General features: G+C 44.3%; 2 protein-coding genes across 9 annotated transcripts in view; one reads left to right on the top strand and one right to left on the bottom strand.

The window, feature by feature from the left end:
- Positions 1–14,272, bottom strand: part of SNAP47 (synaptosome associated protein 47) — a 34,816-nt gene extending 20,544 nt beyond the window's left edge. Inside the window, exons 1-3 of one of the 6 annotated variants that reach the window (XM_053409664.1) lie at positions 14,178–14,257; positions 9,484–9,592; positions 76–622 (exon numbers count right to left, since the gene is read on the bottom strand). In XM_053409664.1, the coding sequence (XP_053265639.1) occupies positions 76–572 (497 nt within the window). In that variant the 5' untranslated portion in view covers positions 573–622; positions 9,484–9,592; positions 14,178–14,257. Of the gene's footprint in view, positions 1–75; positions 623–9,483; positions 9,593–14,141 lie in introns of all 6 variants that reach the window. The other 5 variants (XM_053409670.1, XM_053409669.1, XM_053409667.1 and 2 more) reach the window with 5 other exon arrangements.
- A 266-nt stretch (positions 14,273–14,538) lies between these two features.
- Positions 14,539–25,030, top strand: JMJD4 (jumonji domain containing 4). 3 transcript variants are annotated; one of them, XM_053409661.1, is made up of 7 exons: positions 14,539–14,669; positions 16,905–17,545; positions 18,295–18,460; positions 19,813–19,938; positions 20,724–20,991; positions 21,868–22,014; positions 22,885–25,030. In XM_053409661.1, exons 2-7 carry the CDS (start codon positions 17,281–17,283, stop codon positions 23,194–23,196), a joined length of 1,284 nt encoding a protein of 427 aa, XP_053265636.1. In that variant the 5' UTR covers positions 14,539–14,669; positions 16,905–17,280; the 3' UTR covers positions 23,197–25,030. The 3 variants fall into 3 exon arrangements, with proteins under 3 accessions (XP_053265636.1, XP_053265637.1, XP_053265638.1); XM_053409663.1 differs by having other exon boundaries at positions 14,573–14,669; positions 17,331–17,545; positions 18,249–18,460; XM_053409662.1 differs by lacking the exon at positions 16,905–17,545.
- The last annotated feature ends 1,433 nt before the right edge of the window (positions 25,031–26,463 follow it).

Here is a 26,463-nt window from a genome sequence, read left to right as displayed (position 1 = left end):
CTCACAAAAGGAAGGCAAAGGACCTGAGTGTGCAAGTAAAAGAATCATTCCGATGTCAGTTGTGTGTTACCATACCTGTCTGCTACATCCATCTCTGATTCAATCTTGTCCAGCCCCTTCATGATGTTATCAAACTGTTCCCCCTGGTGCTCAAGCACTTTTGCAGTGTCTTCTAGCCGTTTCTGAGATCCTGCCAGCAAGCCGGTCAGCTCTTGCCCCTTGGAAGTTTGGGGGCCAATGGCCCCGGCTGCAGCCCCCTCCGAGGAGAGCAGCTGTTCCCTCCAAAAGTGCTCAAGGATATTGAAAACAACATTTCGATTGGGCTGAAGGGAACTGAACCAGTGCTTGGTGCTCTTTTCCAAAACAGTGAGGGAACTGAAGATGAAGTTGGAAGATTCCTTCTTGATCTCACTGATGCCAGAGAGATGGAAGTCAGCCAGGAGCTCTCCAGATTTGTCAGCTGTAAATCTGACCGAAATGGGTGTCAGGCAGAGTTTGCCAGAAATCCATCGTTTCTCAGAGTTGATGTAATAGGAGCAGGGCCACGTGTGGATACGAATGACCTCATTCATCACCTTTTTGCTTGTGTCTTCTTCCTCAAGGCAAATGGAACAATCAATTTCTAAACAAGGAGCAAACAAATGATGCAATTCACGATTCACAACAAAATGACATTTTGACACAACAAAATGACATTTAGCCCAAGAATTTTTTTTACTGCAAAAAAAATTGCTGTAAAATTATTCCCCCACTTCCCTAATTTTTGGGTGGGTTTGGACTGAAACATACAATCCAAGACTGGATTGAAATTTCAACCCACTAATCCCAAATCTGAACCCATTAATACAAATCTGAACAAGGATCAATTGCAATATGCAGTCTCTCAGATGAACTCAGAAACTAGCATTTCTCAATTATGAACTGTAATAGGTTGATATTTTGGTATGTAAGCATGGTGTTATTTATATGAGAAGCTGCCTTATTCGAAGTAAAACTATTGGTCTACATAGCCCAATGATGATTGGCAGTAGCTCTTCAAAGCCCCAGTGAGACATTAATTTCCCAGAACTACTACCAGAGAACTTTTTAACAACTGATGCCAGAGAGTAAGCCTGAGACCTTTTGTAAAATGCTCTATTGATAAAAAAGAGAAAGATGGTATTTTTGAGAGACGAGAGTTGTAATTATAATAGAACCTATAAATATCTTGGCACAGCTACCAAGTGACATTTACCTTTTCCACGCTGAGTAGTAGGAAGCAATTAGGGAGGCATCCATATAGACAAAGGCTACTGGTTTTCTTCCCAAGCTATGTAGTAATAACTGTAGTAATTATGTCACACCTGAGTTGATTATGTGCACAGACATCCATTCTATTACTCAGTGACCGTATCTGATAAAGGGTGTCAGTTCTGCATTTATCTACTTAGCATGTGAAAAGCAAAGCAAAGTGTGTTCACTGCTGTACTTGGTTGCCAAAATTTGGACAGCCCCAATTCTTAATATAAATTTGATATGCTGATAAAGCACACCAGTAATCAGAACTGCAACACTCCCCTCTGCTATCTGAGTCACAGAATGAAATCTAAACCAGAAAATAACTCTGTGCTCCCAGACACTAACCCAAGGTCTTTTATTCCCCCTCTCTTGCACCTGAAAAACCCTGCTATATCACAGGTAACAAGAATGCTGTTGTATCAGTGACAAGGAGAGAGGTGCTTAGAGAGAATAAGATATAATCTGAAACCTCCATCCTGCTGAAGCATCAACAACTGCAGCATCTGGAATTTGGGGTGCTCATAGGGGAGATCTTACTTTTGAGGATAGTAGTTCAGTTTGCTGAGCCCAGTTCTCAACTAAACCAAAGAGGCCTTGCTCATCACTACACTTATGGTGTCTATTAACATTAAAAATGAATAATTTTGCGATTTATTTCTGATGCTTATAGTCACAAACAACCCCACATGGATGCACAAATAATTCTGACCACAAACTGTAATGAAGCCTAATATGAACACACACACCAAAATTTTCTCTAAAAACATAAAAATAATTCTACCACATCTGCAGTGCGTGAAGAGGACCTGATGTAAAGTCCTTCTAAGTACAGGCAGCCCCCCATTTATGCGCATTCAATATGTGTGCAACTGCACACAAGCACTTTGCGCTGAACCCAGAAGTGACCCAAAAACATCACAAAAAGGGGCAGAATTGGGTGCTTGCAGACTTTTTCAATGGTATTTCAAATATATGTGATTTCACTTAAACACACAGTGCCTTGGAACATAATAAAAATATTAACAACACCTACGTAAATGGGGCATTGCCTGTAAATAGATGATTTAGTCTAAACGGCCATAGCAATAGGCATTAGACAATATAAGCAAGACCTAGAGAAGGGAATGGGTGATACTACACCCTTCTTTCTGCCAAAGATACAGGAGGATTGCAGACCATTATATGGACTTGCCTTGGTGGGTTATATTATAACCCACAAAGAGATCAAAACCTAACATTAGTTGCAGGATGCCATCTCCTGAGAAAATCAAGAGAGAACTGGTAAAAAAAAACCCCAGAAAGACAAAAATTGGCAGAGAACAGAATGAGATCCTATAGGATCAAGGCAACAGAAGGATGCCATGTGGCACACTCCTTTAAGAAAGACAAAATATATTTCCCACAATATTTCTTCTCCAGTAAAGCATGTCTGGCACTGACTACTACCATTTCAGCCCTAGATAAGAATGTTTTTTATCCTCCTAGGCATGCAGGCAGCTTTAATAATAGTATTGTAATCCTGGCTTTAGGGTGCGTTTTGAGTAATACTGATATTGTGAATTGTTTAATGTTTTATTGTATTATATGCACTGTACTGTAAATCACTTTGTGACTTTTAGTATGAAGCCATATACAAATCTAATAAATCAAAACAATATTTTATTGTGTGTTCACTTCTCTTGCTTTTACTTGCCTTGTTCTGGTGCCAACACTCATTATTAAGCAGAATGTAGGCTAGTACGATGTACACAAGTTTTAGAGGGTTAGCTGAGTTAGTGTGTTGCATAAATACAAGTGTTGTGGCACCATAAAGACTAATAGTTTAATTATGGGATAGGCTTTCACAGACTAGTCTGCTTCACCAGATGTAGAACTATCCTGACCTTGAGTAGAATCGAGTAATAAGACTGGAGATAAATTAAAAGCGAATCTCATGTCGCAAATGAATGCTAAATGGTGGGCCTTAGGTCTAGAAAAGCTGGCAGCAGTTGCTTTATAACTTAAGTAACATACAAGGGTAGTTGAAAAAGCATTCTGTTGACAACACTGGCCAGCCAAATGCCTTTGGGAGGCTAAAACCTACAAAACATGCCATGAAGGCAACAACCCCCTCCCCCCTCCCCCATATTTTGTGTTCAACAGTAACATGCTTCCACATGTGAAGGTTCCTTTTAGCCAGCGTGGCTAACAGGCACTGACCAATATCTTCTTTGTGAATTTGTTGAATCGCCATCTAAATCTAAGCCATCTCCTCTTATGGAAGCAAGTTCTATAAATTGACTATGTGCCGTGTTAAATGAAAAAGTATTTTCTTTCATCTGTCCTGAATCGCCTGCCAATTTCAGTAGATGATTCCAAGTTCTAGTATTATGAGACATAGGGGTAAAAAGTGTCCATTATGGAAAGTCCACTGTATTCTTTCTCCCACATGAAGATTCACAGTAAGTCAAGGCTAATAACTGGGGCTCTTCAGGCAATTATGTTATTATATTTGCAATTTGTTAGCCACTGCCTAGCCTAATAAACAACTTCAGGGCCTTGCTTGTTGCCAGACACTGAATAATTATGTCATGAATAACAGTCCATTATAAGCTTTTGATTGATCATTATGAAAGGCTACATATCACTGCAATTTACATGCTGTACTCAATGAAGATCTAAAATGACATTTATGTTTCATATGGTGCCCATTAATTTAATCTACACAAGTTTGCACAGTGCAAGCTATTATCTGAGTTGCCAATATGAAAAAGAAAATCTTCCTGCTGTATTCTTTTGTTGCAGTTCGATGCCACTGATCCAACTATGGCTTACAATGTTAAACTATATCCCCTTGGTGTATCACAGTTAAAAAACAAAACAAAACAAAACAAACTGTGGACTTGCACACAACTGAGTGTAAAATAGTCTCTTTTTCTATTTTGTATATCAATTAATATTTTTGGCTGGGACTAACGGGTGGGACAGTATGGTCAAGGGCATTTTTATATTATATGTAATATAAAAATATCTTAAGTGTTGTTGATATCATTTGATAAGAAAGGCTGTTGCCATTGTTAACCTCCATTAGAGGCAGGTCCACCCTCTGTAGCCTTTAAGTACTTTGTGACCTACAGGGTTGTTGGTCTTTGCAAATGAATCAAAGTTGTTCAGAAGAAGGAAAAGCGTTTTGATGATGTATGCACATCTCAGAACAGGCAACATTTCAGAACAGACATTCCTTGGAGGAGGTATGGGAGAGCAGAGGAAAGCCTATTTTAAGATGCTTTAATTTAAAAAGAAGTAAATAGAACATAAACTATTCAAAACAATGCAAAAGTCACTACAGTATTTTGCTGAAGAGACAGCAAGCTATTTCTTCAAGCATCATCAGCTTCATGGCATGTTCAATGATATTTGATCACCTATTATTTGACCATCATGCCAATTTTAGAAGCAAGGTTTTCAGGGGGTTTAATGAACTATTTTAACTGGAAGCACCTTAACATAATCCATTAACAAAACCCTGATGCCCTAGTCACAAAACAATCCTGACAACCCCAGGCAGAAAATAATACTTAAGTAAATTAAAAGGTATAATGACTGCCTGCAATTATTACATAAAACATAGCACAAAATTCTGGAAATCTAGTCTCCAATAAACAATACTATATAATTCTTACACAGAGAACCTGTTCAAATAATGTCAGTCCTGGAGACATCTAAACATACACAGGAGACTAGTTCACGTATGTATTATTCTTTCCCAGAATGAACACAAAAATGAATGAATGGTCCATCACACATAATTGCCAACAGAAGTTCCAGCAAATGTTGTCTTTTTCTTTTCTTTTTTAAAAAAGATATTTATTAAAATTTTCAAAATTAATACAGTAAGAATATAAAAAGTCAAAAAGAAAAAAAAATACGAAAAAACATAAAAAGATACATAAAAATTAAAAACACGTTAAGTTCACCAAAATTTACTTTCATTGACATATTTTCCCGACCTCCTCATACCTCCCCTTTTTGTATTCCAATTCAAATTATTGATTCAGCAAATCCTTAACCATAATTCTTAACCTAATAAATTAACATGTTATTATTTTACTTTTACTCTTTCATCCATTTCCTCAATTTTTTTTTGCTAACCTTATTTTCCTTTAATTTAGTTCATTTTTTTTAAAAAAACCAATTTTACCTTATCCAAACTTAAACATCAATACCTATACATCAATACATATTCTTAAAACATTCTTTCTAAAGTCGACCCAAATTCCCTTCCACGAATTTCTCAAATTTCATAAACATTACAAAAACAAAAATAAAAGCAAAACACATTATACTTATGTACCCTTTGGATTCCCAACCCCCCCCCCTTCCCGGTTCCAGTCCCCAACAAATGTCCATCAGTCTTAATCTAATATTTAGCCTGGAGATCTCACATCCGAGGCTCTTAATTCTCTCTCAATTCCTCTCTGCTGGTTTTTTTGATAGTCCTTAAAATTAAACACCAACTCTCAGAGAAGCTCTGGCCCTTCAGGATCCATGTTTCTTTCAACCAGTCCTCCATACTTAAAGGTGGAACCCAAATCTTGTTTCTTACTCCTTTCAAGTCCAAATGTCCCCAAGGCTCCAACCTCCACCTTGAGCAAATTTATAATCCTTAGGTCTTCGGATCTCCACATAAGGAGATCTTTCCTTTCTTCAATCTCCAATTCAGGCCAGATTTTCCACATCAAATTCTTATTTTCCTTCATTACCATCATGTCAGGCCTCAAGTCCTCCTTCATCATCTGCAGCTCTTCAGGGACAACATATGTCTCCTTCTCCAAATTCTCAAAGTTGTCAAGTTTCTCTTTCTGTTCAGTTGAATAAACTTCCAGATTCAACTCCTTATCAGTTTCAATGATATTGTTTACAGTTGAGTCCAGAGTTGTAACATTTATAGCCAAAACATCAATTTGGCCTTGCAACTTTCCCAAGAGAACAAAGACTCTGTCCAATTCAGCCTGAATTCTCCCTTCTCCAGCCATTCTTGTAATGTCCCAAATCCCCCTCTAGAGGGATTTTGGTTTCTTAGTGTTCATTCCAATCTAAGTCCAAAAATCCAGCTAGTTTGTATCAGTTCTTCCTTGTTTTCAACAAATTGTAACAAAAATTGTAACATATATAACCAGCAGAAGCAACAGAAACAAAGTTCTCTTTTTCCGTTTTGACAGCTACTTTGACAGTTGTCAAACTCTTTAATACCTCATCGACAGGCTCTCTCGCGGAACACTCCCGGGTCCGGGAGGGTGGAACTTCGGTTCCCAAAATTAGCTCTTTATCCTCCAGCATAATTTCTTATACTGCCAAATCGTGAAATTAAAGTCTTTTACCAAAGAAGGAAAGAAGAAAAGGTTCTCTCGACCTTAGTTAGCAGGTCTTTGCTTTAACTTGTTTACAAGACGGGGAGGCAGACTTCCTTTTTACACCTTCCCCGGTCGTGCCTAATTCTTAAAAGCAAAATTTTCTTTACAGTACCAATTTCCGTAATACTCACGGGTTGTTACTTTTAGAGTCCAATTGTTCAAAAGAAGAAGTCAGCGCTCTCCGACCATGGCAATGCGGCTTCACTCTGCAGGAGAAGCAGTCGACTCTCCGCACCGCGCCGCTCACCCCGTCCCCCGTTCCGAAGCCTTTAAAAAGGCTCCTTCACAGGTCGGGGGCGCAAATGGTGCCCGCCGAGTCACCAGGTTCACAGGCTTCACCGCCTGTGATTTTTATGGGTCCCCGCGTCGCCGCAGCGGCAAGACCCGATCCTGCAGAGCCGATTCCCTCCGGAGCTCAGAGGGAATCCGCCATTAGTCGATGGCGCTAACCCGGAAGTCCAAACGTTGTCTTTTTCAATAGTCAATTCATATTTGGTTTACAGTTGTCATTAGAGAAATCAAGTGCTCAAAAAACAATATACATGTGTCTTAAGCCCAACAATCATAGCCGTGTTGCCTTCTATAAACAGTGTTTCATGCTGTTATGGTTTACAAGCACACACACAAATTACTTTGCAAGATATGTTTCCATATATATGTAACTATGTTGTTCCCAATGTTACCTTCTCTGGATGTTGATTCAGACAACCACTTTAAGGCTGTCATCTCTGAAATTTTCACGTCACTGAGTTTTCTTTTGATTTCAGAGTCAAACAAAAATTGCCCAATCTCTTAGAAGCAGATACTTGCTAGCCTTCCAATAACACAAGGAAATTAAGAGTCTCTGGAGAATACTGGATATTATATACTCTTGGCTCTCATGAGTCACTGTTCATCTGTGAGCCAGTTACCATTTGACTAGTCATGTTTTCATATTGCAGAACCTAGTATACTATTACTATCACAGGTATCACATGCAGACCACACTACAGCTGATCACTCATGCAAAGTGATCTTAAAGGTGTCAGGTGAGCCATGCCAGATGAGAAATCCTAAATACCATTACTCTATGTCTCAGAGGAGGACACTGGGACTACCCTAAGCAGATGGCTTAAACAGGAAAGTTACACCAAAAGAAACAAAAATTGTACTGTATTCAAACTGAGACACTGCTAACAGAGATTCTCTGGAGGTTCCATGGAAACATCTCTGAGCAGAACAGGGTTTTTAAAGAATGCCAGACGTGAAGCTCCATTTTTCATGTTTTCACCCAATTAACTGCAAGAGGTGCTCACAAAGGAAGTAGCCATAGAATCTCTTGTCATCAGTGTCTCAGCATTAATGAGTTATAAGTTTGTTTTACAAAACTAAAGCCTGCCTTATATATTACAGTGGTACATCGGGTTAAGTACTTAATTTGTTCCAGAGGTCTGTTCTTAACCTGAAACTGTTCTTAACCTGAAGCACCACTTTGGCTAATGGGGCCTCCAGCTGCCGCTGTGTCACTGGAGCACGAGGTACTACCGTATTTCTTGGTTAGCACAGTCTGTAACCTGAAGTGTATGTAACCCGAGGTACCACTGTATACACAAAGACACGTAACAGCAGCCCAACAACCCATTTAGTTCCAGGAAAGCTGCTTCCAATGGGAACTGGGAAGCAGTGATAGCTACGTGGGCTATCAGTCTACTATTATATGCATCGGCATATAGGTAAGGACCATTTTGCGTGTGTTCAAAGCACACAAGCATCACTGCAAACCAGGAAGTGGCAGTATAAGGGGGCGTAGTTATATGCGCTCCACTACCACAGGTGATGACCCAGAATGCAACCCCTGCGCAAATTGTGGATTGCCTGTATAATGTATAAAGGTAAAGGTACCCCTGCCCGTACGGGCCAGTCGTATCTGACTCTGGGGTTACGCGCCCATCTCGCTTAAGAGGCCGGGGGCCAGCGCTGCCTGGAGACACTTCCGGGTCACATGGCGAGCGTGACGAAGCTGCTCTGGCGAGCCTGCACCAGCGCAGCACATGGAAACGCCGTTTACCTTCCCGCTAGTAAGCGGTACCTATTTATCTACTTGCACTTAAGGGTGCTTTCGAACTGCTAGGTGGGCAGGAGCTGGGACCGAACGACGGGAGCTCACCCCGCCGTGGGGATTCGAACCGCCGACCATGCGATCGGCAAGTCCTAGGCGCTGAGGTTTTACCCACAGCGCCACCCGCGTCCCTGTATAATGTATAGCTTGGTATTAATTCTTACCCACCCAACTCCTGGTTTTCTAAGAATCAGTGCCTTTCAATTTAGAATAAAAGAATACCAGAGGAGCAGCCCTGCCAGGCCTGCTGTGGAAAAACAAGAGGCCGGGACCCAACGGAAGGTTTAGACATTTGTTGTAACATGTGTTTCTACACCTGCATCATTTTGTGTGTCATCATTTTGTGTGTCTACAAAAATCATGTCGCAATAAATTTGAGATGACAGAGAACTGTTCGTCATGTCAGCCTGAATGGATAGTTCAAAATCATTCAGTTCCATAGTAGTCAGGCTGCCATATCTTTCCAATGAACAATTACTGAAAAGCCCCTGCCACTTTAGAGCTCACATATCCTTGGGGTATTATTTATTTGTCACAGAACAGATCCAGGCACTTTTGGAGGAAACAGATATTCTAGATCCATTTCAATCAGGGGTTAGGCCGTTTTGGCACAGAAACTGCATTGCTTGCCCCGCATGATGTTGGAGGAGAGACAGGGGAAAAGTGTCCATGTTAATTCTCATTGACCCTTAGTGGGTTTTTTATACCACTGACCATGGTATTCTTCTGGAGTGACTGTCCAAGTAGGGGCCAGTGGCACCGCTTTGCAGTGGTTCCAGTCCTACATGGATGGTTGTTTCCAGAGGGTGATGCTTGGGGAGTGCTAATAATAATAATAATAATAATAATAATAATAATAATAATTTATTATTTATACCCCGCCCATCTGGCTGGGTTTCCCCAGCCACTCTGGGAGGCTTCCAGCAGAATATTAAAATATAATGATACCCTTCAATGCAGGGTTCCTCAGGGTTCAATTTTATTTCTGATTCAGCACATTAGCAGTGCTGACCTACCATAGAAGTTTGATACAAATACAGTGGTGCCCCGCAAGACGAACGCCTCGCAAGACGGAAAACCCGCTAGACGAAAGGGTTTTTCCGTTTTGGAGGCGCTTCGCAAAACGAATTTCCCTATGGGCTTCCTTCGTAAGACGAAAGCCCATAGGGAAATCTCCGGGACAGCGGGGAAGCGCAGCGCATCTTCCCCACTGTCCTCGGACCTCCTCCGAAGGCTGGCGGTGGGGCGGAGAGACCTCCTCCCTCCGCCAGCCTTCGGAAGGCTGCTCCGAAGGCAGGCGGGGGGGCGGAGAGACCTCCTCCCGCCGCCAGCCTTCGGAAGGCAGCTCCGAAGGCTGGCGGCAGGAGGAGGTCTCTCCGCCCCACCGGCAGCCTTCGGAAGGCTGCTCCGAAGGCTGGCGGCGGGAGGAGGTCTCTCCGCCCCACCGGCAGCCTTCGGGGGGATGCTCCGAAGCCTGGCGGCGGGAGGAGGTGTCTCCACCCCACCGGCAGCCTTCGGGGGGATGCTCCGAAGCCTGGCGGAGGGAGGAGGTGTCTCCGCCCCACCGGCAGCCTTCGGGGGGATGCTCCGAAGCCTGGCGGAGGGAGGAGGTGTCTCCGCCCCACCGGCAGCCTTCGGGGGGATGCTCCGAAGCCTGGCGGAGGGAGGAGGTGTCTCCGCCCCACCGCCAGGCTTCGGAGCAGCTTTGTCTTTGCTCCCCCCCCCCCCGCCTGCCTTCCTGGGACAGCGGAGACACGTCTCCGCTGTCCCGGGGGCTTTTAAAATGCTGGGGGTCGGCATTTTAAAAGCCCCCGGGAAAGCGGAGACGTGTCTCCGCTGTCCCGGGCGATCTTAAAATGCTGTCGGGCAGCAGCGAAACCTTCGCTGCCGCCCGCCAGCATTTTAAAAGCCCGGAGCTTGCGGGGCGGGAGGTGGGGAGTAGGGCTTTTCTTCCCACCGCCAGCCTTCAGAAGAGCCTTCTGAAGGCTGGCGGTGGGAAGAAAAGCCCTTGTCCCCCCCCCCCAGCCTTCAGAAGAGGTCGGGGGACAGACTGTCCCCGGACCTGGTCTGAAGGTGGTTTCCATAGGAACGCATTGATTGATTTTCAATGCATTCCTATGGGAAACCGTGCTTCGCAAGACGAAAAACTCGCAAGAAGAAAAAACTTGCGGAACGAATTAATTTCGTCTTGCGAGGCACCACTGTACACAATAATAAATGTGATTCACTTTTTTTCCTAAGAAATAATAATGTTATTATCAGATTCAAAGCACTAGACAATATTTACCAGGTACAGTGTTATCCATACTCCATCGTTTACTGTTAAGCAGCCTTCACCAACCTGGTGCCCTCCAGATGTTTTAGACTATAACTTCCATCAGCTGTTCTGGCTGGGGCTTATGGGAGTTGCAGTGAAAACACCTGCAGGTTATCCAGTTGGTGAAAGCTGCTATAAAGCAGTAATGCTTCACCCTCAAGAAATGGGGAAGAAAACAGGGAAATAAACATTCCCCTCCAGGGAAGTAAACATTTAATCATCACAATCCACACATTCATTTCTTCTTATATACTTAAAAATGTAAGACTGTCATCATACAGCCCCCATTGGATGATTTGTGGTGCCGAATCACAAACCTGGATTTGCATGAAGAAAAACCCAAAAGGTCAAGAAAAGTAAGCTGAGTAGTTTCACAGGGTAGGAAGGGGAAGCTCAAGGGAATTAATGTGAGGGGAAATAGCAGGGGATTGGCAAGTGGAGTGAGCAGGGGCACATTTCTAACCAACCTTCATTATTACCAATCCTAGGGTGAGTGACAGCATAAAAAGATCACATGAAAATACCGCTAAGCTACAGTGGATAAAACACATCACTAAAACGCCATATTAAAACAATTATTACTAAATATGCTGTTGTATAGTGAAAATGCCTGGGCAAATAAGTATGTGTTAAATTGGCACTGAAGAGAAAAGACAGGTATCAATTGTACTCGAGATCACCGGTCCCCAAAGACACATAATTGTGTGTGTGAATGGATAGCACATTTTCCACATGGAACTGCTTTCCCTAATACAAAACAAAAACAAAACACGAAGTGCACATTAACTAGCACTGGCAATGAGTGGCATGTCTATAACCCTAACAAGTGTATGTTTTAATTTTATTAATTTAAGGGGGGGGGGTTACAGGAAGCCCACAACTTCCACTCATTTAACTTGTGCCCATTCAAAAAATTAAAAGGGTTGAAAGGTTATAGGAAAAATGACTTGGGCAAATCCACTCACCATCGAGCCCATTGTGTTTTGACTATATGCGATTTTGGCTTTAGACATGATCCCTGAAATGTAACTCCCACGTATTTGCAAAACTAAGCAGGGCACGGTGTGGTTTCAAATTGGATTGGGGGCCGAGTGTTGAGATTTCTGCATTGCAGGAACGGCCCTTGGGGTCCCTTCCAACTCTATGATTCTATGAAAATCACTTTGTTAATTCTGGTCCAGTTCTCCATTCTGTGTGTCATTATCATTAAACTTATTTACATCCTTAGCGCTATGCTATGTCTCTTACCCACTTTGGATGGTGCCATTGCTGACCTTACTTCTCAACGATTAATTCTGCACCTGCTCTTCTGTATATAGATTTCTTACATTTATATACCACTTTTATGTTTCAAGGATCACTGGGTAGTGTACATGGTCTCTCGGGGTGGAAGGACGCATCTTGTTATTCTATGGATCTATTATTACTATCATTATTGTTATTACTACTATTATCAGGGCCGGATTTAGGTTTGATGAGGCCCTAAGCTCCTGAAGGTAATGGGGCCCTTTATATGTTCCGCTGTCCTTTGTCAACAACAGATTGTCACTGTTTTTTGTGTTGAATACAGTGGTACCTCTGGTTGCGAACAGCCTCCGTTCCAGAGGCCCGTTCGCAACATGAAAAGAGCACAACCCGCAGCGGCGTGTCTGCACATGCACGAGTTGCAATTTGCCGCTTCTGCGCATGCGGCAAAAACCGGAAGTAATCCTTTCCAGTACTTCCGGGTCGCCGTGGGATGTAACCTGAAAGAAGGTAACATGAAGTAAACGTAACGTGAGGTATAACTGTATATGCTATATGGTAATTTATGCATCCAATGGGTATCTAAAGCCATTTGCACAAAACAATATATATTTTATCAAAGTAATTGTTGAACTGAAATACAATTAAAAAGTATATTAATACAGTGGTGCCTCGCAAGATGAAATTAATTCGTTCCACGAGTTTTTTCTTCTTGCGAGTTTTTTGTCTTGCGAAGCACGGTTTCCCATAGGAATGCATTGAAAATCAATTAATGCGTTCCTATGGAGACCGCTTGCCAGGCTGGCGGTGCGGAGAAGGGCTTTTCTCCCCACCGCAAGCCTTCAGGACAGGTACGGGAACAGAGGGGAAGGCGCGCAGCGCTTCTCCTCTGTTCCTGGGGCTTGCGGTGGGAGGAGGGTTTTTCCTCCCCACCGCCAACATTCAGAACAGCATTCTGAATGTTGGCGGTGGGAAGGAAAACCCTCCTCCCACCGCAAGTCTTCAGGACAACCATCCGAAGGCTGGCGCGGGGAGAAGGTCTCCCCGCCCCACTGCCAGCCTTCGGAGGAGGTCTGAGGACAGTGGGGAAGACGCGCTGCGCTTCCCCGCTGTCCCGGAGATTTCCCTATGGGCTTTCGTCTTGCGAAGGAAGCCCATAGGGAAATTCGTTTTGCGAAGCGCCTCCAAAACGGAAAACCCTTTCGTCTAGCGGGTTTTCCGTCTTGCGGGGCACCACTGTAGTCAAATTTATGGGGGGGGGGAGTGGGGCCCTAAGCTATATCTTGTTTAGCTTATACGTAAATCCAGCACTGACTATTACAGTATATTAGTAAGTTTGCGTACCGCCTTTCACTCATAGATCTCAGGGCGGTTCACAGCATAAACTCAACAATTCTGTAATATACAGTATATGATGAAGGTTCCCACACACGACTTTGCCAGTGCTGAATAAATAAAAAAAAATACGAAGGGGCCAAGCTTCCCTGGCCCGTGTGAGGGGTACTTCTAGAAGGCCTTGCTGCGGGCTTCCCCAATGCTGCTGCTGCTGCTGGCCCCTCCCCACAGCCAGGGGTCGGCGGGGCCTCACCCACTTCAGGCAACGGGGGCGTTTTCCCTTCCCCACACCTCCTCCGCCCCCCGGTCCCCGAGAAGGCCTGCGAGAGGGATAGAGGCAACCTCAGCGGCAAGTGCGGGGAAGGCCGCGGCGAGGACACCTGCCCTGCATGCAGAAGCACTCCGGCGTCCAAGGGCCCGGCAGCATCCCTGCAGGCTGGGGCTTGGAGGGGGGGGAGAGGCGCCCCGAAATCACCTCAGACCCCGGCCGAGGCCTCGCGGAGGCGTTTACCTTCTACCCTCAGCCCACCTTCTCGGTTCCAAAGCCCCCGGCGGCTGAGGAGAAGAACCTGAGGCGAAGGAGGAAGACGCGGAACCTGAGGCGGGGCTTACAAAGGGGGCGGGGCTGCGCCGGCTTCCCCCGAAAGTTCGTTGGGCGCGCCTGCGCGGAAGCGGAGGGCACGCGCCGAAGTATTTGAAACGAACAACAACAACAACAATAAAACCGACGAAACGCTTCCTCGCGCCGGCTCGAGGGCGCACGCGCGGAGACCGCCGCAGCCGCCGTCGCCGTCGCTTCTTCCTTCTGGGCTGCGTACGGCTAGCTCCGCCCACTTTCTTTCTTCTTTTTTGGATGTGCGCTGTGCAGTGAGTGAATAAGGGGGCGCGCGCGCGCCGGAGCGGTTACAGCGCATGCGCTTCGCTTTGGGCGCTCCCTCTGAGGGAAGAAGCGGCGGCGGCGGCGGCGGCAGCAGCAGGAACCTCGAGCCGGCTCTGGAGGGGGGTCAGTAATGGGGACAAGGGGGGAGGAGAAGGAGGGCGAGATAGGGGAATAATAGAGGGGGGGGAGAGAGAAAGCGTGTCCTCTGTGTTTTGGGGGGTAGAGAAGGTATTGGGGGGAGGGGCTCAGGTTTCAAAACGGGGGGGGGGAGCTGTGGTAATGGGGGCAGCATAGCCCCCCCCACACGGTGGGGTTTATTTTGAGGTGGGTGAATGAAGGGGGGGAAACAACGAGGGGGGAGGCTGTTTCCTACCTATGACAGGCCTTGAGAAATTGTGGGGGTGGCACGGCTGGAATTGGGGGAGGGAGGCGGAGGTCCTGAGGGGACCCTTTGAGGGGATCTGGGGATCTTTGAGGGGATCTTTGAAGGCAGGGATTGGGATTTCAGGGCGGGAAGGGGGGTGGGAGATTCTGGGTTGGTTTTTGTGGGTGCTAAACTTTACCCCCCCCCAAAAAAGGATGGCCACTTACGTTGATCTGCGGCAGTTATTTATATCCTGCCTTTCTCAATACTGATCATTTCAAGGTGGTTTGCGAAATAATATCTCTGCCCTCTAAATAAGCACAAAAAAGGCATAATAAGCCTGCATCAGCATATAGGAAACATTATAAGGCAGATGGTGTTACATAGCCCTGGCAGGGGAGGCAGGTTGTCTGGTTGGTTAGGTGAAACAGGCCCCTGGTGTCTTAGGTCATTTGCCTCCCTTGCATTTCTGAATCATTGTTGTGCTAAGAAACCTGTTGTGTCAAGAGTGGAGCCAGGGGCCAAATCCATGCCTTCAGGCCCTTGGGACTCTCCTTAGGCCACGACACGTGCTTTTGCATGTTTTTACCTGGCTGCAAAATACACTCGAACCCTGATGATGCTTCCAGATGGAGGATAGAGAATTGTGTGTAGAAACTAGCCTGCTGTGCAAAGGTAATGTTTACATTCAGTGCTCCACCCACTTGTCCATCTGGCCCCACCCACGGCTGGCGTGTGGCCCCCGGAAAGTTGCCCAGGGCAAACTGTGGCCCTCTGGCTGAAAAGAAGGTTCTCCATCACCATCCTATTGTGCAGACCTGTTGAGATAATTATGTCTAAACTTCATGAGGTTTTGCCTTTGGAGAAAGGTTATAAACAGGAAAGTGCAAGGGTAGACTGGCAGGGTGTGTGTGTGTTGTAAAATAGTTGCAGTTATTTTCAGCCAAATCAGGTTTACTTAGAGGTAAGTCATGCTGAGCTCAGTGGGGGTTAATCCCAAGTAATTGTGCATTTTGGTACAGTGTTATACATAATATAGGATAGTGCTTTTTGTCTCATGGCCCAGTTCTGTGTATGTTTCGTAAGAAGCAAACCTCTGAGAATTGTGCATAGGGTCAGGTTTCTGGTGCATTTCCCTGATTATTTGAGCAGTAACTGTAGGCCACTATTACTGTCGGCCTGCCAGAGAGATTGCTGAAGGCCACATGGTGCTGTGGCTTTGCTGAGATTTAAATCCAAGACTTCCAGCTCCTAACTCATCAGCTTAACTGCTGCGCTGCAGTTGCTGGAATTGGAAGAAAATGAAAATGTAAGGTTGTTAGAAGAGCCAGAGGATTTGGGCAGTGGGGATAGAGCAGCCAATTTGCAATCTCATTTATCCCTCCCTTATTTGCTCTTCATTTCAAAACAAGAGTACGCTGCATGGGAGTTTATAAAGCATCGTCTCCTGTGATTGATAGTTTGAGGCCACAGTTAGCAAAGTGTGAGATATAGGCAATTGCCAAGGGACGAGTGAGTTTCTTGGCTAGACTCAGGGACAAACCAGACATAGATTTGCAACCATGATCTGTTGTGGTTCCTGTGATGGGTAAAAGCAGCTGGAGTTGGGAGCAGATCAGGACCATAGTACTCAGAGAGGGAAGTTCTGTTCTCTCCCCCCCCCCCCGCCCAATAAAAATAAAACCCTGCTACTTGCCCCATGGGGGGAAGCATACAGGTGCCATATATATATGTTTCTCTCATGAGCAGCACTGTGTTCTCTACTTGTGTTTTAATTAGTGCAGAACCATAAATTCTTTTGACTTTTCTGCTGCAATGAGTTGTATGGATGTCTGACTTTGCGCTATTTGGCCTAATCTCATTTATATTAATAAGAATAAAATATTAATGACTTTCGTGGGGTGTTATGTGAAGGAGGGAGCCACTTCAAAGAATCAGGAATTTGCAAGGCTTTTTTTTAAAAAAAATATGAATATATTATTGTTTGCTTATAGAATTCAGGAGGAAGTTGCCCTTGATTGCTGCTCTCCATAAAATGCCAAAGAGGAGTGTGGAAGTTGTGCTTGTGCAGATGTTCCAAGGTTGAAGTGAAACTGCTCTGTTAGTTACTGCTGCTCAGTACAGCCTTTCAGGCATCCTTCTAAAGAACCAAGAACATAAGGAGCCATATATGATACAAGCCAAATGGGAAGATTTTCCAGCAAGATTTGGAACTGGACTTGCTTATTCTATACCCTCCATCTTTCCTGAGTCTTCAGTGACACATCCTTTTTTAAAAATTTACTGGTCTTCTAGCCCAGCTATTTATTTTATAATTTAATTCCGTCTGTCACCTGACAAGTTAGGTGTCAGACACTTTCTATCGCCTGAATGGACAGGGACACTTTTGCTTACTCCACCAAGTTTTTTCGCGATTATAGCGGCCCAACTCGGGGTGCAAGCTGCCAATCCCACGAACATGTTGACTACATCGAGAAGCCAGAAATATTCACTTATGCAGACTTTTTCAAGGATTACTTGATCCCCAATGACCCTTGTGTGTTCTCTGCCAAGTTCACTGAGGGCTGGGGCAGCAGGAGGAAGTGGGTGACTCCTGATGGGAAGCCTAACTTTGAGTATCTTCTGCGGACTTTTGGTAAGCCACCTTTAAACTAAAATTGCTAGCTGTGATTTTGCTCCTCTTAGAATTTTCAGTCTGCCTTCTGACTGGCCAAAAACCTGTGATTGCTGGTGACCACATCCAAGTCCCTTTTCATTTGCTTCTAGTAATGTTTGATTCTGCCCTTATGCTTTCTTCACTGTTAATGTGGTATGTTTGTATTCATGCCTGAGTATGGAGTAGAAAGAAAAGTATATTGTCAGAGGTGGCTTAATTGACACATTTAATTGCATCTGCACCTCTCACAGGTAGAGCTGTATCAAAAATAGGGTTGTATACAAATGTGACTTTCCACTAGCGAAAGCAGTGTTTTTTGTTGAGGCACCCAATTGCAGCCTGCTATGCCTTGTCCCATTCTGTTCTCTCAACTCTGCAGAGAAATTCCTGGGTCCCATTGGATGCAACCATTACCATTAAATAGCGCTTTTGTGTGCTCAAAGCACTGTAAAGAAATAATTCTGTTGGAATCCTTACCATAATCCTGTAAGATGGGACAAGATTCGATGTGGGCATTCTGCTGGTTAATGTATCTATGATTCAGGTATTGCAGCAATTGGAGGAAGTTCCTTTTGTTTCCGTTGTCGCTCTGCATAGCACCTAACCGTGCCACATAGGTGGAATGTTCAAACTGGCAGGATCAAGGCCCTTACACTTTCTTTTTTATTGGTAACCCCAACAGGGCATCAGTTATTTTCCCATATGGGCTCAAAGGGTTTATATTGCAGGGGAAGCTGTAGTACCCGTTGCCAACTGTGATGTCAAGGAATACAATTCTAACCCAAAGGAACATCTTAAACTCAAGGAATACATAAGTTATTGGAGAGAACACATTAAAAAAAGCTACCGGTCGCCCCGGGGGTGCCTTTACCTCAAGGACTGGCACCTGCACAGGTAAGCAAAACCTTTGAACTCCTCGGCATGCTCTTACGAATCCCTGGCATGCTGCTGAATTGTACCTCTGATGTTCCCTTACCAGATGATTCAGCTTTTGGGAGCATCCTTAGATAGTAGCCGCCTGTTTCAAAACTGCATCCTAAGAATCTACGGCTGTGACTGCATGGTAGGACACCCCAGTGATGTATAGCACTGTTTGGCTTACCTTTCTTACGGTGCATGTACCTGGCACTGTCTGCTCTTTCCAATGTGAATGCACATTTTTTCTTTCTTTTTCCTGTGTTTGCACACGTTTTGATTATGCCAAAGTTGGTCTGCATGAGAGAAGTTTCCTTCTCTGACCCTGTTCTTTATATTAATTATCATTGTATGTTTGCATAGTTGCACTGAAACCAAACAGAAGAGAAGGCAGGGGAACCTGCTGAGGAGAACACAAATGCACTGTAGGCATCACCCACGCTCAGCCGTTGCACTAATACAGTCAATTGAATTTATACTCTTCCCACGTTTTGGTTGCACAGCAAGTTGAAGCAGGAAAACTGATCAGTCTTTAAGCAATGTTCAGCTTAATTAGTTATATACCGCCTACATCAAGTCTCAATTTAAAAGAACTTAATAGGTGCTTGAAAGCAACACTGATGTGAGGAAACACCTAATACAGGCAAGGCCATAGTGTGCCACACAAATGGGATGCCAAGGCAACTTCTTAAATGCCTTTTTGTATTCTTGGCACTTTGCTTTCCTTCTGATGAATCTACCGTGATCCTTTACTTGGTGTATATTGGCTATTTTTCTTTGGTTATAGGGCATTCAAAAGTTAACTTGCAAGTTCAGAAATTGAGAATGTTTGCATGTTCAAAGGTACTGTACTTCTTGGCTTGAACCTTTGCATATGCAGAGCCTAAACACTACCTCCCTGCATAAGTCTTATGTGTCCCAACCCAAAGCCCTTTACCACTGGTGGAAAGGGAGGGTTGGAAAGACAGTTGGATTACAGTGATACCCCTTCATATCCATTGTTTCATGCTTAGGCTTAGAGTCCATGGACTGATTCAGATATTACTTTGGGCAGCTTCTTCCTTTTGAGATCAAATATGTTTTTGTATTTACATGAAAACCAGTAAAAATTATTGGAGGGAGTAGTCATTGCACTCTCAAAGCATTGAGTAGACTTCTAAGTGTGTAATATTTGTTATATCCCCAAGACTTGGGAAAGGTGGCTGGTGCAGAAGTGAAATAAAGTACCAATTGCCAGGCCATGATCTAAACCTATACCATGCTGTTATGCAACTTTTGAATGCGTCTTGCGTGGATTTTTCTTTCTGAGATACCATTTTCAATATTTTAAGGGCTTTCGCGGAGCAAGATGTTTACACCACTCCCATCTATTTCTCATCTGACTGGCTGAATGAATACTGGGATGCCATATCAGTGGACGACTATCGCTTTGTCTACATGGGACCTAAAGGCTCATGGTACAGCCGTTTGGATACTTTCATAGGTTCTCTTTGGAAAAGTTAGTCGTATTAGAAGTATGAGGTAGGACATGCAGCTTGATTCAGTGGGACTTCCCAGTAACTATTCACGAGAGCAGCCTGTGAGATGTCTTTTCGAGGAAGAGGAAGACAGCACACCTGCTCAGAGCTTTAAACATTGTGCACCTTTTTCACATCAAGCAATGGGATCCCTACCCCTCCCAAATTGCAGGGCCGGACAGTATTCAGCCCTTTGGATATTATGCATTGTATAGTCCCTGCATATGAAGATGCTTCTTTGTTTAGAGACTTTGCATCTTTTTAGCTGTCAGGATATTGGTGAAGTTCTAGACTTCCCACAACACAAGCCAGTTTCAGTTTGCAGTAAGAGGTTAGCAGAAAGTTGTTAGGTATGCACACATTACTGTCTCAGGTGCAGGGTATGAACTTGCATACTTTCAGATGAGAGACCCTTGTAAATCACTGGGTGTATCAGAGTACTTGGAGAGTGGAGAAATAGACGTTGATGCACAAATAGCTTTCTGTGAAAGCCTGATTAATGTCTCTGCTGGAAAATAGGTCTAGGTTTGGGTGTGTATACCTCATGTCTTCAGGGTGCAAAAGTAATTTTCTGAATGACTGTGATACTAATGTTTTGGGGCTCCTGAGATCGTAGGAGAGGGGGCCCCATTCCCTTACAAATCGGCTTCTACTACATATATACTATTCCTGCAGCTATTCAGCTGCCGCCTTCTAACCTCCTGGTTTTCCCCTCCTCCCTGTAGGACTCCATTTCACGCAGATGTCTTCCGCTCCTACAGCTGGTCGGCCAACATTTGCGGGAAAAAGAAATGGCTTGTCTTCCCCCCGGGGCAGGAGGAGTTCCTCCGCGATCGCCATGGTCACTTGCCCTTTGACATCACTGCACCTGACTTGAAGAAGAGCAACCTTTACCCTCGCTTTGCCCAAAGCAGCCCTCCTGTTGAAATCATACAGGAAGCTGGAGAGATTGTCTTCATCCCGAGCGGATGGCACCATCAGGTTTACAATTTGGTAAGATGTTTGACAGCCACAGCCTTGGGGTAATGCACCATTAAGTGGATTTGGGCGATGCTTTTGCTCATTGGGGACTGATAGGGCTTAAGGCCAGAAGCCAAACAGTAGATGGAGCCACAGCCAGTGACAGGCAGACCCAATTCTAGTGTGTCTGCATCCTCTGTTCTGCTGAGCTCTAGAACCGCAACACAGATAGAGGAGGGAGCTGACAAGCAGTGCTACCTGACGGGCTGGGTAGCAGAGGCTTTGAAGCAGGCTTCTACTGGCGACTGGATAAGCTGAGTTTGTATGCTGCATGATGTCTTACGTTCACTATGGGAATCCAGCTGAATATTTTTATTTTTTTTTAAGTAATATTTATTAAAGTTTTAAAGGTTACAAAAAGAAAAAAGAGAAAACACCAAATTAGGCAAAAACAAGACAACACAACACAATAAGGAAAAAGAAAAAAAAAGGAAAAAAACAGAAAAATAGAAACAATTAAAAAACACAACGAACCTTCCCATAACTTATCTTTCATTTGCTTGTTTTCTTGACCTCCTCACACCTCCCTTTTTTGTATTCTAGTTCGGTTAGCTATTTCAGCAAATCCTTTCCATCTTTCCCAGTTTTTGTCCTATAATTTATCTTAATATAATGTAACTTTACTTTCCCTCTTTTCACCAATTAACAGTCTATTTTTACTTAATCCTTTGTAACATTTCTGCTAAAGCCACATAACTTCATTCCAACATCCTTCTAACATTCCTTAATTTTACAATGTTTCTGTAAAGGGAATCCAGCTGAATAGGCCAGCAGGCAAAAAACTGACTCCCTTCAACCCCTTGCTTAAACATGGTGAATAGCCATTTGGACTGTCCTTGCTTTTTCCAGGAGGATACCATCTCCATCAACCACAACTGGGTGAATGGATGCAATGTAGCCATCATGTGGAGCTTCCTCCAAGACGAACTAGCTGCTGTCCAGCGGGAGATCAGAGAATGGAGAGACAGCATGGAGGACTGGCACCTGCAATGCCAGGTAGAGCACCCGTCTGAGAATGTTTGACATGGTCATAGATGACCATTAGCAATCGAGTGTCTGAAATGGTGAAACACAGGAATTAAATGGCTATTCGTGGATGAACTGTAGTAGCAGCTCAATATTGTTTTCAAGATTTGGATCCAGCTCATCGGTCTTAATTGTTCGGAAAGAAATTCCCCTGCACATCAGCTGGCTAGCTATAGCAATCACTTCTGAGGACTGAGCAAGAGAAATGGAAAGGGAATGTGTAGGTTCAGTGGTACCTCGGGTTACATACACTTAAGGTTACATACCCTTCAGGTTACAGACTCCACTAATCTAGAAATAGTACCTCGGGTTAAGAACTTTGCTTCAGGATGAGAACAGAAATTGCGGCATGGCAGCAGCGGGAGGCCCCATTAGCTAACGTGGTGCTTCAGGTTAAGAACAGTTTCAGGTAAAGAACGGACCTTCGGAACGAATTAAGTATGTAACCAGAGGTACCACTGTACATGGGAGGCTCTTGTGAAGCTAGTTCACATCAAATAGGAGCAACTTTTCTATACGGTGTCTGGAAAGGGCCCAAAGAGAGAGTGTTATCTTCTATTGTCAGCTTTGAGAAGTATGATCTATCACAACCTGTGTCCTCACTCTCAGGGCCAGTCTCGTACTTTGTGATGGGAAAGAATTCAGACTCCCTAGTAACTCAAGAATTAAGCATTCCTATGTTTAGCTCCCTGGGCCAGCTTTGTGCCTTGTGCTTTTTCGAAAATTGACATGAAGTTCAAGCATTGTCTTTTCATTCAATGTTTTCAACTGAACACCAGTTCCCATGTAACAGTCGGTTGGCACAGCTGTGACCTTTGACTTGTTCTCTCACCTTTGCAGGTGCTGATGAAGTCTTACACAGGAATCGACTACAAGGAATTCTACAACTTCCTCAAAATCATTGCAGAAAACCGGATTTATGTCCTTGAAAACCACCATTCTGAAGAAGATGCCTCCAAGCATTCGTACAGAGCTGCCATCTCCGGCCTGGGAATGCTGCATGCGGTCTTTGACTTGAAAAGGACTGCAAAGGTCTTGACCTCTTTGAATGCCAATGAGGAATTCAAGAAACTGAACCCAGAGACCCTTTCCCCTCCTCCTCAGGCGCTGCTGCACCGCCTGAAAGCAGCGATAGATACAGCCCTCCTCTAGTTCCCCATTTGATTTTGACCACTTGCAGAAATGCTTCTTTTGCAAGCTGGGTGCATGCTGATAGGTTATGTCGATCGCCCCATTTAGAAGTCGTAAGCACAGTGGATTTTAGTGACCGAGTAGAGAATATAGAACCAGAGGCAGAATGTTAGGGAATTTAAGCATCTAGGAAACTGGCAGTAATTGGAAAAGGAGAGCATCTCTTGGTGAGATGTTCTACTTCCTAAGTGACTAATATGACCACTTATTTCTACCAGTATTTCTAAGCCTTTGGGCTGCAACCCTATATGGCAGAGATTGGAGCACCTGCATCCCTCCAGATAATGTTGTACTACAACTGATCATTCCTGTTAACCTTGCTAGCTGCAGCTGATGAGACTTGGGAGTCCAGCAGCATCTTGAGGGCCACAGACTCCTCATCCTCTGCTCTACATTCTCACCTGGGAGTATGACTTACTGAATACAGTGGAACTTAACTTTTGAGTAAACGTGTAGGATTGCACTGTTGGTTTCGGGAGCTTTGGTCCCACCAAAATACATGTGAAAAGTATTTCACACTAGACTGTACAGGTGAGTCTTCTTGTTTACCCACAGTGTTAGTGGAAGAATTTGATCCTATTTACATGATCAATAACTGTCCCCTTTCCCTCCCACCAACTCACCTCCCTGCCCTGAGCACTTCCCAGAGACATGTGTTTTGAGTGAAATAAATGTGGGGGTGGGAGGGAAAGAAAAGTAAAAAATTTCAGCTCATATGTTGAAATGGCTTAACTCCTTGAGGTAGGTAAGTATGGGAATAAAAGGTGTGTGTACCACCTCATTAATTGGTGTGCAATACTCGCCTGTTCATAGCCCCTGCTTCCATCACTCTCTGCTGTATGTGTCTGAGAGAGAAATCAGGAATATACTCACCTCAGGATTGGCACCACACTTTCAGGGACTCTGAGCCATCAAACTCAGTGGGCCTAAACAGCCCAAGCATGGCAGCTGAACTCTGTGCCCTCCCCTCCAGTATGATAAGCTGGGGCAATTGTGTACTGCAAGCACTCTCTTCTCTCAAGCTACCTTTTTGGTTATTTCCCAAATAAGGTGGTCTCAGAGCTGTAGTTGAATGGTCTTGCTTCTTTTTCAATTCCAAAATGGTGATGCCTTTTTCACTGCCTGAACAGTTGTAGCACGACCATCCCCAGAGATGTTGAGGCCAAAAAAAAAAGATATATTTTTAAAAATCACCCTTCAGGGCTTGTTGCATGGCAGCCTACCCATAATCCAGTTGACTGTACAGGATTACAGTCTTAACGGTGATCCTCCTTTGTTTCTCCAGTTGCCTTGTGGGAAATGTGTCCCGCTCTGAAAAGGTATCACATGGTACACAACTAAGCAGGTACACATCTTGGCAGTGATTCCCTTGGGTGGATAAGAGGTTAAAATGGGGGCCAGCTTGCATTTTTACCGTGGGTGGCTACAGTCTTTTGGAATGGAGTGTGTCACCTTTGGGACCAGTGGTTTTTAACATACCAGCGCCAACATTTCTTGTTACTGAGCACAATTAGTCATAGCACTGTATGTGAGTAAGGGCTGGAAACGGTTTGTACAAGAAGCACTTCCCTTGCTGCTGGCAGCGGCGGCAGAACTAAAATTGCAGGGGCTTTCTTCTGAATGGGGACCGGCTGAGTTTGTTCCCGTTTGCTATCTAGCCTGTTTGTTAGACTTTCACTTGAACCCTTTGTAGGGAACGTTTAAGCACTGAGCTGAAGTTTACTCAACCCTCGACTGTTCTGCCAAGTTGCCCCGAGACCTTTCTGAAACTGCACATTAAAAATATTTAAGTGTCCGTGGTTTCTGTCTTTCTTGCAGATGGCCAGTTTGATGCTGAAAATATTTCAGGACAAAGAGGAGGATAGCTGTAAATGAGGTTTACTTGAATCCCTGTCCACTTGAGGGGTGGGTTCTTAAATCCTTTGTACTGTGCTGTGCCGTCCTTGGCTTCCAAAGGGAACACACATTTTTAACTCACTCTAGTTTGCCCACAGGTGCAAAGTTTTTCTGGAGAATGGCTAGTACTACTGTGACTCTGCAAGTGGTGTTTGACTGCAGTGCTCAGCTATCCTGCCCCAATGATCAGGGATTATGAGAGTGAAGCACTGCTGTATCTATGTTACAAAAGGCTCCATTTGCCACAATTGTGGAGCACCTATATGAAACCATGAGAAGTGATCTGATGCTTTGGCAGGCAAATTGCTGATTCTACTTGGTAGCAGCAGCTGCTGAGGCTCAGATGGGAGAAATAAAAAGTTCTGTACACTTTACAGAGCACCTTCAGGGAATTCCATCCTACACACATGGATGTTACCCTGTGAAAGTATATGATGTACAGTGGTACCTCGGGTTACATATGCTTCAGGTTACAGACTCCACTAACCCAGAAATAGTGCTTCAGGTTAAGAACTTTGCTTCAGGATGAGAACAGATATTGTGTTCCGGCGGCGCGGCGGCAGCAGGAGGCCCCATTAGCTAAAGTGGTGCTTCAGGTTAAGAACAGTTGCAGGTTAAGAATGGACCTCCGGAATGAATTACCGTATTTTTTGCTCTATAAGACTCACTTTTCCCTCCTAGAAAGTAAGGGGAAATGTGTTTGCGTCTTATGGAGCGAATGCAGGCTGCGCAGCTATCACAGAAGCCAGAACAGCAAGAGGGATTGCTGCTTTCACTGCGCAGCGATCCCTCTTGCTGTTCTGGCTTCTGAGATTCAGAATATTTTTTTTCTTGTTTTCCTCCTCCAAAAACTAGGTGCGTCTTGTGGTCTGGTGCATCTTATAAAGCGGAAAATACAGTAAGTACTTAACCCGAGGTACCATTGTACTCAGATATGCAATATAGATCATACATTCTCTGGGGGTGGGGGGGCAGGTTCAGCTTTGAAGCTGCGCTTTAAAACATCACAGCCACAGCTAGTCCAAATTGGGGATGGACAAATTTCCAGTCCCATCTCCCTTTCACATGTTTTTACCCATAATTCTGTTCCCACCTTAATCCAGTAAATTTTGTTTCATAACATTAAGGCCCCAAATAATGCCTTTAAATGTGTTTTTTCTCCAGCTATGCATTAAATCTGTATTTTGAGACACTGCTGAAAATTGCTTCCCAACGACTGGAGAAATGTAAAATCAGTTGGGTAGGTTTGTTTCAAGTTGTAGATTAGCCAGATGTACCTGTATTCCAAAGACAGACAATATTAGAATTGAGAGAACAGTGGTCTCATTTAGT

This window comes from Podarcis raffonei, chromosome 12 (assembly GCF_027172205.1).
Source record: "Podarcis raffonei isolate rPodRaf1 chromosome 12, rPodRaf1.pri, whole genome shotgun sequence".
Taxonomy (NCBI): Eukaryota; Metazoa; Chordata; class Lepidosauria; order Squamata; family Lacertidae; genus Podarcis; species Podarcis raffonei.
Note: the sequence above shows the minus strand (reverse complement) of the source record. Positions and strands in the feature narration are given on the sequence as shown.

What these genes read in the sequence shown, in the direction of transcription:
- JMJD4 (XM_053409661.1), top strand. Translation starts at nt 17,281, where the DNA reads ATGGACAGGGACACTTTTGCTTACTCCACCAAGTTTTTTCGCGATTAT. An exon ending in GTATCTTCTGCGGACTTTTG is followed by an intron (nt 17,546 to 18,294) that starts GTAAGCCACCTT and finishes TTTATATTGCAG; the next exon opens with GGGAAGCTGTAGTACCCGTT. An exon ending in ACCATCAGGTTTACAATTTG is followed by an intron (nt 20,992 to 21,867) that starts GTAAGATGTTTG and finishes TGCTTTTTCCAG; the next exon opens with GAGGATACCATCTCCATCAA.